General features: G+C 39.7%; 1 protein-coding gene across 8 annotated transcripts in view; it reads right to left on the reverse strand.

Annotated features, from left to right (window-relative positions):
* ADAMTS9 (ADAM metallopeptidase with thrombospondin type 1 motif 9) overlaps positions 1 to 13,233 on the reverse strand; it is a 175,486-nt gene that overhangs the window by 94,801 nt on the left and 67,452 nt on the right. For all 8 annotated transcript variants that reach the window (XM_003132298.6, XM_021070781.1, XM_021070780.1 and 5 more), the window contains 3 exons: positions 5,515 to 5,681; positions 5,294 to 5,423; positions 4,559 to 4,685 (listed from right to left, as the gene is read on the reverse strand). In XM_003132298.6, coding sequence (XP_003132346.4) covers positions 4,559 to 4,685; positions 5,294 to 5,423; positions 5,515 to 5,681 — 424 coding nt within the window. The remainder of the gene's footprint in view (positions 1 to 4,558; positions 4,686 to 5,293; positions 5,424 to 5,514; positions 5,682 to 13,233) is intronic.

Genomic DNA, 13,233 nt, shown 5'->3' on the forward strand with positions numbered 1-13,233 from the left:
AGGTTGCGAGTTCCATCCCTGGCCTTGCTCACTGGGTTAAGGATCCGGTGTTGCCATAAGCTGTGGTGTAGGTCACAGATGCAGCTCAGATCTGGCATTGCTGTGGCTCTGGCACAGGCTGGAGACTACAGCTCCAATTAGACCCCTAGCCTGGGAACCTCCACATGCCACAGGAGTGGCCCTAGAAAAGGCAAAAAAAAAAAAAAAAAAAAGACTAATTTTTTTCGAGCAGTTTTAAGTCCACAAGAAAATTGAGAGGAAGGTACAGAGCTACACCTTGCTCCTATACATGTGCATTCTGGGCATTCCCCACCACAGCCCTACAGTTGTTACAACAGATGAACCTGCACTGTTACGTCGTTACCAACCTAAAGTCCACTGTTTACATGAGGGTTCACTCTTGATGTTGTACATTCTATAGGTTTAGACATTTGTAAGGGTGAAATGCATCCACCTTGTTGGTATCATACGGACCTAAAAACACTATTCATCCCTCCCTCCCCCACAATTATACACTTTTAAAATTAGAGTCTCTAAATTTTTGCCAATTTTGAATCCCTAATACATATAGTAAAACTTTCTTGGCACACAGTAGATGCTCAGAACATACTAATAAACTAACTGGCTCTGTGAATGCCCCAGGAACATGGCCAGTACTTAAAAAAAAAAAAAAAAAAAAAAAAAACACAACAACAATAACAACAAACCTTATCCTGAATAGAACAGGCTAAATAAATGAACTTGAAATGTGTTTTGGTGATCAATTTAGCAATTCCCCAAAGGATAACTTCTTTATAATCTTAATTTGAATTTTCTCTTGATTGTTAATTCTTTCTTGCTTAGAACTCTGGTGGTTTGCTGAATACCAATGCCTTAAGAATTCTCCCATATACACAGGAAAAAAAGAGGAGCATTGGACACATGCTTATCTTAGAATTTCTCACAAATGCTCAAAAGTAGGTCAGAGTTGACTTATTTCTACATTTGGCATGTAAAGAGAACTAATGAGATCTTCCCCTAGAATGACATTGTCTTTGGAGGATTTTGTTCCAACAGGAACATGTTACATGAGGGATTGTAAAACAGTGCTTTATCTCATCCTGTCAAAGTTTAATCTGGGCAAACTCTCACTTCCCTAAGGAAGTGAGGCCAGAAAAAATGTGGGCCAGTTCAACAGAGGCATCTGGAACTTTCATCTGCCCTTTGATTCTTGGCCACCTTCTCTTTGCCTTCATCATCATTTCCTTGTGGAAAGGTTATTTTCCATCCTGGCTGAGGAGGCAGGTACCCTACAAAAAACCAAAAAAACAAACCAAAAAACCAAAAACCCAAAAACAAAACACACCAGCAGCTTGGGCTGGAAAAGTGTATCAGTTTCCTGATATTCATACAATCCCCGGAATCCGTGCAGAGACAGTGCAGGAGTCTGTGGAAAGGTCACAGCACTGCCTTAGGAAAGTTCTTCCCAAAATGCTATCACATACTTGGTGTTTTCACTTCTGGAGAGTCCTCTTACCTTCAATGTTTTGAATTCATTCATGTGACAATTGTAATTTGTTACTCTATTTCAGAAAAGCAAAGTGTTAATGAGTGGGGGGAAAATGGTGTATGTCTCTGGGTGTGTTTGGCATTGTGGCATTGAATAATTCAAGGAACTACTGATTTAATCAGTTTTCTACATTGCAGAACCTCTCAGGGCCTTCAAAATGTTAATCAGAATTACTAATCTTCACGTGGTGGAAGAGACCGTAAGACTTCTCGAACATACTAGTTCACCATGGATCATCTTGCAGAACTAATGTTTCATAAAAATGTTTCGGGAAAAACTATTTTAGACTCTGAGCAAACCTCTCTCCAGTCTTCTGGTTTTGCACACAATACTAGAAATACTGGCAATAAAATTAGTATAAATATTTACACTATAAATAGTATAAAAATAATTGCTATAAATCACAATTAGTGACTATCAGGTTGACAGAGAACACAGACAGTAATGCCTTCTTTGGGCTTGTTTTCAGCATTTATATGCTTTTCAGTAAACAACTTTATTCTTCCAATACTCTTTAAAGCCAGTAAGATATGACTTTGAATGCTGACAAATAAACATGATATTTTACTTAATTTCAGATGTGAGCATTCACTTGTCTAGTTATAAAGCTGTATAAACTAATCCTGAATGCTTCTTTTTTCTTTTCATTTTTAAATTCTTGCCCCTAAGATCTGTCATTTCTACCATAGACACTTCTGTCAAAAGACATGGCTATAATTCCTTCACTTTCTTTTCTTTAATTAGCCAGAGGTGCTATCTTTATCCAATCCTGTTCCCTGAGCTACTGTCTTGCTTTGGTATCACTAGATTTAAAGGTTTTTTTTTTTTTTAAGTATAAAAAAAGGTGATTTTCTCCAATTGAGGAATTTAGAGTAGCACCTTTGACATACCTACCATAGGAAATGTAAAGATTTTAAGCCCTGACTTTACCGAGGTATTGTGCAATGAGCTTTAATAAAAATCAGAACCAGAAAGACCTGCGTGCTAATACAAGCTCTAACACTTACTAGCTAAGTGACTCCAGGCAGGACACTGAACCTCACTGAGCCTCAGCTTCCCTGTCTGTGAAATGGGGGAAAGTAGGATCCAATTCATAGCACTATGAGGAGGATTAAATGAGGCAAGGTATATGCAGCATCTAGTACCCATGGCAGACATTCAAGAAAAGTATTATTATTATCACTACCGCCTTTGTTTTATTCCTTCACCAAGTTCTGAGTATCATGTAACTTCATGTAAATCAATAATACAAAGTGAAGAGAAATCCAGTTGAGATCTTCTACAGAATTCTACTCATGGATTTGAAGATACCTTTTAAACACATTTGCGACCTATGACACAGTTATGCCAATGCTGGATCCTTAAGCCATTGCACAACAGAGGGAACTCCAAAGTGGAGATAATGTTAATATTTATGTCACTGTGTTGTTTGAGGAATTAATAGAATATTAATTACACAGGATATACATATTAATAGGATATTAATTATGTTAATAAGATAAAAGTATGGATAAGAACTACTAATATAAGAATATTAACAAGATAACATACAATTGTTAAAAATAGTTCTTAGTAAATGGTCGACTCTTATTAATACTTTCAGAGTAGTGCCAGTCAGAATTATATTAATATTATTGATATTATTTAATATTATATTATTTTCAGTGATAATTTGAAATGAGGCTAATATGATAATGTCACCTTTCCCAGTTTAACAAGGTTATGCCTCCAACAGTCTACCCAATAACTCAATGTTTTTCCCCCCTAAATTTTAGTGATTAATTCAGTTCAGCAATTAGTTAACTAATTATTTTTTTGAAAAGACCTTAATTCTACTTTAACTAATTTAAATCTACTGGCTGAAGCTATGGGTTTATATGGATATTACTTAAAACATGAATTAATACTACCTAGTATAAGGTCTGTCTTTTAATGTATTGTTCTTATTTGTTTTGTCTTGTTTCATTTTTTGTTTTTCCCTGTAATGACTTTTTGGAGAGAAAGTGCAGTGGGGCAGAAAGACACTGAGCTTTGAAGTCAGAGCTTCAGGTCAGGACTGGCACAGATGTGGCACATGTGTCACAACCCCCCCTCCTCCCATGACAGACATTACCAGTTGATCATAGCACTCCTCTCTTCTCTCAGAGCCTTGAGAGTGCTTAAGACTCTCTACTCTAGCCCAGGCCTGACAATCCTACCACTTACTAGGATTTGCTATGGTTATGTAGAACCTGCAAAATGTTTAAATATTCACTTTGCTGCTTATGAATGATGAGACCTTAACAAATACCAACCACTACGTGCTGATAATTTTTCTTCTGTAAAAGAAGGATAAAGTACCAACTCATCTTACTTTTGTGTAATTGACAGGCAGACTATATAATGCAACCCCCAGACTACCGAATACTCAACTATGAGAAAGTCAATTGCAGGAAAATGGAAAAGCTTTATAATTCTCTACTTACTCACAAGGTCTTCCTTCAGAGTTCTTATTTTTCTTAAACATAGAACTGTGTGCATTTCTAGACATCTGTCTATAGATTTTCTTCTCATTCCTTCCATTACTCTACCTTAGTGCACTGCAACTTTCATGTCTGTAAAAGTTCTTACACTGGGCAATAAACACTCTGGATGGACATAGAACACTGTGGATCCTTTGATGGATGATGTTTACCCTTTTCTGCTGACTTTCAAACCAAACTTTTGCATTAGATGTGACTCAATGAAAATAATACCTATGGAGCAAGTTGTGAGGGTCAAATGAGAACTGTTTCCGGCAAGTGCCATACTCTATTAGCTATTTGTAATTCTTAGGAGAAGAATAAGAAATTTGCCGGCATATGTCTTGGATAATCAGTTTCAGAGGGATGGAAAATTGGCCAAAGCTTATTTCGCTGAAACACACGGGAGTCTAAAGACTGACATTCACACTTGCTCCTCACAGAGAGAGACCTCCTACAAAACCCTCTCAACTCAGTACTAAAGACCACGAGGAAACACTGGCCTCACCTTAGGTCACAGTCTGTGCCACAGGGTTCAGTAATGGGTGCTGGCTGGGGCAGCCGGTCACATCTTTGATCAGAAACTGTAAGCTGATCAGATTCCCTGGTGCAAACAGGTTTTCGTTTTCGCTCTCCTAAGCAAGGAGGAAAAAGAAAATTATTCAAAGGACCCTACTCCATAAACTGTTTAGACCAGGAATTGGCAAGCATTTTTGTAGAGTTATAAAGTCAATATGTTTGGTTTCATGGGATGTATGACCTCTGTTACAACTACCAAACTCTTGTTATAGGGTAAAAGTAGCCACTTAGAGATATTAAGAAATTGGTATAGCTGTGCTTCAATAAAACTTTATTTATAAAAGCAGGCAGTGGGCTGGATTTGGCCCACTGGCTGTCATCTGCTAATTCATAATTCAGGCAAAAGGAAACCAGATAAACTGCATATAATACAACCATTAAATCTATGGCTCTGGAAAATCAAAGTGGCAGAGCTGATGTTGCTCAGCTTCATACGTGTGCATGAAACCGCTTAGGATGAGAAAACCTAACACTGCCTGTATCCCTTAAACAGCTTAACTTACCAGCCCAAAGTGACCAGATAGATGCAGAGAAAGGTTAGGAAATGCATGCAGATAGAAAGGTTTATAGACTGTATGTATTTGGCTGCTTCTCAAAAAAAAAAAAAAAAAAAAAAAATTAAAAAACATCTCAAGTCCCCAAAACTCAAGCTAAAAGCCAATACCTTGGCAGGGTTTGCTGCATGCTTGCCAGGGTCCATAACTGTTCCAATAAAACTGCTGGGGTTTGTCTTCAATTGGAATATTGAAAGAATAGCGCACGTCAGGGTTGTATAACTTTCCCACTGACAACACCTAGGATGTACAACAAAATGGAGAGGCTGTTGGGGGTCCTGGTGACTCCAAGCATTAGAAAAGGTGCATGGGCTCATGGCCAAGTTCTCACCTGAAGCAAAAGTTCTTGATCAATGCGATCCGTAGAGTTGATTCTTTCCACAACATTGTCGGACCCGCTGTACTCTATTACGGCATTCCCAATCCGGATTTCCCTTTTGGACATTGTGACAACAAAGTCTCCATTTAGCAAGAATTCACCTTTACTGCTTGATAAAGCTGGAGATGAGAAAAGGGAATTCACTGATTTGCTGCCAAGGAATTTCTGTTGGCAAAATGAAATAATACTTTGATAGGCAGAGAGTCAGAATGCCAAGAAAGAAGACCTTCAGCCAGAGAGGCATGGGCTGGAATCTGAGCTTTGCTACTTGCCAGCTACGTGGCCTTGGGAAGTCACTTTCCTTAATCTCAGCCTTGATTTCTTAACGTCTAAAATGGAGGTAAAAACAGCTATCCTTCATGGTGCCTGTGAAAACTAGCTGAAATATAAGTATAATAATTCATTGAGGTTTGTGATACAACCCCCGCAATTACAGCATTATAGACGGAAGCAATGACTTGTGGTTACCAGAGGAAGAGGGATGGGGGGAGGAAAAAAATGGGTAAGGGGGATCAACTGGGCGGTGATGGATGCAAATGAAATTTTTTGTGGTGATCACATGGTATATACAGAAGTAGAAATACAATGCTGTATATGAGAAACTCATATAATGTTATAAAACAATGGCACCTCATTTTTAAAAAAGAAAAAAGTGTTCTGATTTAAAAATAGAGACTAATGAAATGGACATTTACAAAATTGGTTCCCCCACAAATAACCCTTTCTACTTCACAACAGAGTTAGTTGAGCCTACTGCATCTTCTTAGTTTTCTTTGTTTAGACAGAGGTTGAAAAGTGAAAATCTATAGCCAATATGACACTCAAATATACTTGGTCAGTGAGGCCCACTGAGATAGCTGGCTTCCAACATGGCCCCAGTGATCCTTGCCTTCTGATAGTCACACCTTGTGTCATCCTCTCCCACACTGAGTAGTCCTGAATGTATAATCAGTAGGATACTGTGACTTCCAGGGCAAGGTCAAGGGCATGATGGCTCCACCCTGCTCTTCTTTGAATCAATGGCTTTGAAAGAAGTCAGCTGCCATTCTGTGAGGATACACAAGCAGTCCCACTTCAGCCCCACCTTGCCTCCTGCAAAGAGCAATGAGGAACCGAAGCCTTCTTCCATTAGCATCTAAGTGAAGCATCTGTAGGTGGATCTGCAAGCCCAAGTCTAGCTTTCAGAGAGGATCACAGCCCTAACTGAGGTCTTAGCAGCCATATCAGGAGAGACCTCAAGCCAGAAACACCCTGTTATGCTGCTCCCAGATTCCTGCCACAAGGAAACTGGAATATTGTATACACTTGTTGTTTTAAGCCACTAGACCTTGGCATAATTTGTAACATGGTAAAACCTACCCGGAATCATTCTTTTTAAAACTGCAAGTCCCTCTCACTGGAAGCCCAGGTTCCATACTTTCTGTGCTATTTTCCACCTTAATTTTTCCGCAGAGTGCTCTGTTTATGCGCTCTCTCCCCAAATAGGAATGAAAGCAAGGATTTGGGACTATTTTATTCACAGCTACATCTCAGCTTCTGAAAGAATACATGGTAGATGCTCAATAAATAGTTTTGGGCACAGGGTGGGGAGAATGAATGAATCTACTGAAAATCATGCAAACAATGAACAATCAGCCAAAGTGAAAAAGTAATGTTGGAGAACTGCTTGAGTCAAGTGCCAAAACACCAGCCAACTGAGAACATGACAGGGTTAGGCCAGTTAGAAACTTTAGAAAAGAAAAGAAACTGGACAAACAAGATGAGATGACTGCTGCTTCAGAAGGAATAATTTATTTATCTAAGTGTCAGAGAGGCTATTGGGAAAGTGAATACGAGCTTAGGAAGCTTTTCAAAAAATGATTCCTTTCCAGGTTGAACTGTTAAATTCAAACTTTAAGCAAAGAACGTACTACTCTGCGATCAAATAACTTGACAGGAAAATTTAGGCAAAAATATTTATCAACTACTTTATCCTTTATTCTAGAAACCTAGGCATGACTGACATGAAGAAATAATTTTGTTAAGCCTAAGAAAAATAAAATTTATTCTTACACTTTTTGATTAATTTCTCAGATAAAATCCCAATCAAATCTTTTTTCCCCTAGTATTCATTATAAAATTTTGGTTTTAAGCCCCCCCCCCCTTTTCAGTATTATTGCTCCTTGAATAATGAATTCTGGTGTGTATTGAGCTTGACATGTAGCAGGTACTCAAGAATGCAGAGCTATTAAACATTTGAGCTCGGAACAAAATACTAGAAAGAGGCCCCTTAACTTTTGTAACTTGTGCACAATTAGCAAATCTCAGCAGGGAGGGAAATCTTGAAAGGCACAAGCCATGTATTTAAGTGAATAAAAGGAATGTGGAAATTTGAGTCAGGGCTGGCAAAGAGGTTTCATCCCAGACACCAATGGCAATCTTTCAGTACTGGCTGCTCAAGAAGCCATGCAGAGCAGGATTCACTGACAGTATCATGTCTCAGCATCATTTTAATGACATCTGCATTGGATATGGGATGAGAAACAGCCAAGTTATCTTAGGTATTTGACCATGGAGACCAGAGCTATTTATATGTAGAAGAGGTTGAGAGGATTTAGGGAAAGTAGATATGGTACCCATAGGTGGAGATGAATGAGGGTTATGATGAAGCTCTGAATAGTCTCTGGAGCTTAGTAGCAGCAGGGTCCTTGATTCTTTGGACATGGGCACCTCACAGAGTTCACTCAGTTGGACACTACACTGATGGAAGGATTAGTCTTGGCAGGATCAGGAATTAACTGCATCAAATTTGGTCCCTCGACCTGCATTTCACCTGCTAGAATTCCTACTCATGTAAGTCCCATCTTGGCTGTGAAGAAAGAATAAGATGCCTTCATTTGAAATGGTTTGAAAGAAAGTGATGAAATTGAAAAAAAAAAAAAAAAAAAAAAGCTTTCAAAAAGATAATCTTTTAAAAAAGGCAGCCCAAAACCTTGGCTTCTTCTTCATGATTCAAAATCCTTTGACTGTCCCTAGTACCTACAGAATGTAGTTCAGACTCCTTAGCATAACCTTTCTATATCTTTACAAATTTTATCTTTACTTATCCTTCCAACCTTTGCCATTCAGTCCCATTAATAAACCTCAATTCCCAGTCTTGTTCATCCCCAAGTCAGCTATATATTTTTCTACATAGAGGCAGTAAAGTGAAGTGGTTAAGGGTAAAGGGTCTGAAGTCAAACCAGTAGTAAAGATTTTAATTTTTCCCACTTTCTGTTTGTGGGACCTTGGGTAAGTTATTAAACCTCTCTAAACCTCAACTTCTTCCTCTGTATAATGGATTTCTTATAGGATTATTGTGAACATTAAGCAAAATCATGTGTATTCATTAGCTGTCAGATCAGAATGCCTTCAAATGCATTTCCTCCTTATCACACTTTTATAGATACTTATATTATGGATAAGAAAAGCATGCTTAACATGCTTACGATACTTCCTAAGGCCAGGTGACTTCTAATCATGCAAGTCTGTCTCCAAAAGCCCATTAACCACTAAAGGTTTTCTAAGAAGTGCAACAAAAGTCCATTAAATGAGTGAATGAATTCAGCCATTTTTTATATTCTGTGCAAACTGAAACCAAATCATGTTTTGCAGCAGTTTTTTTAAAAATTTAAGTTGTTTGTTTTGCTAGAGTGCATGAGCCTATTGAAATCAAGCCAACGTTTAAAAATCACTTTGATAAGCCCAAGACCGTTCTCAGTCCATAGTAGGTGCTCAACCAATGATGCTGAAAGAACAAGTGACTGATTGAACCTGGCATTCTTGACAAGGAGAACAGAGAGCTTTCAGCCAAATAACTGCTTCCCCATCAGTATAAACCTCTGACAACCTTGTCTCCCCTGCAGCTCCTGCAGCCCTGCAAGATGCAGGAGTTTCAATGGGTCACTGGCTGCAGACGAGCTTGTTTCCGTGGCCCCTCAGGCCTCCTGAGGCTGCCTCCTAATGTGGGTCACTTACACGGCGATGGCAGGATATGCTGCCAACAAAATCACCCAGCGCTTTCAAGTGAAGTCGCATGCTAGCTACCCAGCTGATGTTTCATGGAAAGGGGGGAAATGAGATGTCACACGGCCAGGTCTACAAATGAAGCGATAAGCCAGTTCTGTTCATATTCAAAAAGCCAATGTCGAGTCTAGGTTAATGATGGGCCTCCTTTCCAATGTCTCTCAGCCTTCCTCTCAGGCTTATGCTGACTTGGGCCATTTCACCCTTCACTGCATGCTCCTCATCCCAGGAGATGGTGGGGAGGAAATGAGATAGGCGTCATCAGGTGAACTGGAGTTCCCGCTTTATCTCAAACTGCATCAGTTCCTATCTTCCTGCTGCCACCATTCATCAAGGGCTAAGTGTCCTGGAGATGAATAAGCACCACAGGAATGACTCCTTTTTCTTCTACAGAAATATGAACATGGCAGCAATGGGTGCAACTTGGCTTTAACCCAACTGGAGGGAGGGGTGTCTCCTGAAAGGATGACCTTTGACAGAGAGACTTTCTGCTTCAGTACCTTGTGAAACAAATAGTTTCCTGAAAACAACAGCCTACTGCCCAACCTCCCACTAATGCGATTAGGGAGCTAATTTCCTGGGTTGGTTTTCCCCCCCATTTCACCCATCACAGCTTCATTGCTACAAAGGCCATCTCTCCTAGAAACTGCTCCTCCACCAACACATGCGAAAAGAGCATGACTTGACTGACCTTGAAAAAAATATGAGGGATAAGGATGAAGATTGCTTAGCAACCAAACAGCTGTTACTAGACTCGAGCAACACTCAACCTTAAAACCTTCCTAGGACATTTGCTGCACCTTCCTTCAAGGCAAGAGTAAATGTTTACACACGTCAGGTTTGATGATGACATCATATCCTTCCTAACTTGTTAAGAAACCACTGTAAGGTTCGGGGAGTTCCCGTTGTGGCACAGTGGAAATGAATCCGACTAGGGACCATGGGCCTGCGGGTTCAATTCCAGGCCTTGATCAGTGGGTTAATGATCTTGCCGTGAGCTGTGGTGTGGGATCTTGTGTTGCTGTGGTTGTTGCTATACTGGCAGCTGTAGCTCCAATTCGGCCCCTAGCCTGGGAAACCTCCATGTGCCATGAGTACAGCCCTAAAAAGGCAAAAAAAAAAAAAGAAGGAAAGAAACTACTGTAAGGTTCAAAGGCTCTGAGGGCTTGACCTTCATACTCAGTCAACTGTGACTCATCATCTTTGCTTGAAATTTGCATTTGCTTCCAGAAAGACATTCTTTAGGCCAAGAGGTAACTTTCCCATAATATTCCATTAGAGAGCCATGACTACCTTAGACTGCCTGTCCTAGATGACAAATCTTTTTTAAAAATTTTGCTCTCATTCTTCACAAGGAGATTAAGAAACCTCCAGGGGGGAAGGAAAGGTTATTCCCAATGCCTGGCCTGGCTGATAAAGATGAACTGAACTGAGGCCATTACTTGGAAGGAGATTATTTTTCCAAGAGGGAGAAGCACAGTGGAGAACCCTTCTCCTTTTCGAGGAGAAGCAATGAGCAGCTCAACCTGGCATTCAGCTCTCAGGAAATTAACCAATAAAGGAGATCACATGCAATGCTGCTGGATTTAATTAGGAAGTAGCAAGGTCACAGCAGTCACAGGGTCAACTTTATAACCCAGGGCACACGAAGAAAAATTCTTGACCCATTTTGCACAGTGGTGGAAGGAGAAATGTTGGATTCCTCAAAAAGTGTCTGAAAAAGGTCTCTAAGAACTTTGTTAACTGTTTTGTAAGACACCACTCATTTGGATATTTGGGGTGGGGAAAAGCTGATGCAACCACTGAGAGATTCCAACTAAGGTTTTACAGCCTTTAAAAGAAGGGGTGACTGTATATTTCCATGGTAATCCCATCCCTGTTAAATGTATAGTAGGTACTCAGTAAAGACAGCATGAGTAATGATTATTCAGCAATGCAGACATCATTACTTAGCTCATCTCGTGTGAAGGCTTTATGTCAAGAACTGAAGATATAAAGCCACAGTTTCTGACCTTAAAACACTAGCAGTCACATGGATAAATAAAGTCTCATCTCAGTGAATGGCAACTCCTTCCAGTTGCTCAAGCCAAAACTGTGTCCCCCCCCCACCACCCCAACTTCTCTTTCTCACTCACCGTGTTCAACCCATCAATTAATCATGATGGCTCTACCTGCAAAAGATATCCAGAATTTGACTACATACTGCCAACTGTATTTCTCCCACTTGGGGCCAAGCCACCAGTATCTCTTTCTTGGATTACCGAAATAGCTTCCTAACCGGTCTTCCTGTCTCTACCCTGTACCCATCTCTCCAACCCCATCCATTCTGAACATAACAGCCAAAGTACTCTTTTGAAAATATAAGTATGATTATATCATGTTATTCCTTAGTTCGAATCCTCTAGGCTCCCCTTGTCTCTGAGTTCAAGTCCTTTCAATGGTTAAATGCTGATACCTATTTAACCTCATTAGGACTCTCTGTGCTTACCCAGCACCTGTCTCACTGGCTTCCCTCTATGCTTGGACCAATCCAGACATATTCCTTTTTCAAGGATTTGTACTGGCTGTTCCCTCTTAACAGAATGCCTTTCCTCAGATATCCATTACCTCCTGCTACAATTCAAACATTTCAGTTCCACTAGTCCCACTCCATCCTCAGTATCCCAATTTCCTTGGTGCTGCTCTATTTTCTAATTTTACTTATCACCTTCTACAGTGTATAGTTTGCTTTTCTATTAAGTCATTGTTCATGGTCTATCTCTTTCCACTAAAAAGTAAGTTATAAGACAGTAGTTTAAAAAAAAATTTTGGGGGGGTTCTCTTTTGTTCATTGTACCTAGAACAGTGTCTGACACATATTAAATAAGTGGCTGAGTGAATGATAAAACACTGCAGAAAATGCTACAATGGAGGAATATGTAAATGTTATGCTGGGTTAGCAGGCTTGGCTTTTGGATCACTGTCTATCTATAAAGGATTTCACACAGACCTTCCAAATTAAAGATACAGGTGCTAATTCAATTCAACAAATTCTCATTTACTAACTCAACATGTGCAGGTGCTTGGAAGAAGCCGCTATAGAGATAAATAGAGTCCCTCCCTGGACATTATAAAATGCTCCATTCATTTATTTCAAAAACTGACTGCCCAGCAAGAACTTCCTTGATTTCTTCTGGATCTAAGTGCAGGCAATGTTTATTTCTCAACAAAGAAGAGTCCTGTCGTGTAAGGTAATCAGTTGGATTCTTTTCTGTCATTACCCCAGTCCCTGCGTTCTTCTTTTAATTAAAGATGGCTGGGCGAGTTTCTTAATCACTTATGGAAGTTTAGAGAATGATGAACCAAAGTAGGACTGGGCCGAGGAAACAGGTGAAAACGAACACAAGGGATGCTGGTGTGATGTGATTTGAAATATGGGAATAGATATGAATTAACCATGTGCCTGGGCATGGTGAGAGAAAGATGAAGAATCTATGAAGTAGCAAGATGGACCATGTTAACAATGATGTAAGAAAAACACTGCCCCTACAGAACTTTTTGGAATGACCAGACATAATGAAATGAATACATCCACCAGAGGCCTGCTCTTAGTTGAGTAACTCCTCTACTAAAATATATGCATGTCAG

Source organism: Sus scrofa, chromosome 13 (genome assembly GCF_000003025.6).
Source record: "Sus scrofa isolate TJ Tabasco breed Duroc chromosome 13, Sscrofa11.1, whole genome shotgun sequence".
Taxonomy (NCBI): domain Eukaryota; kingdom Metazoa; phylum Chordata; class Mammalia; order Artiodactyla; family Suidae; genus Sus; species Sus scrofa.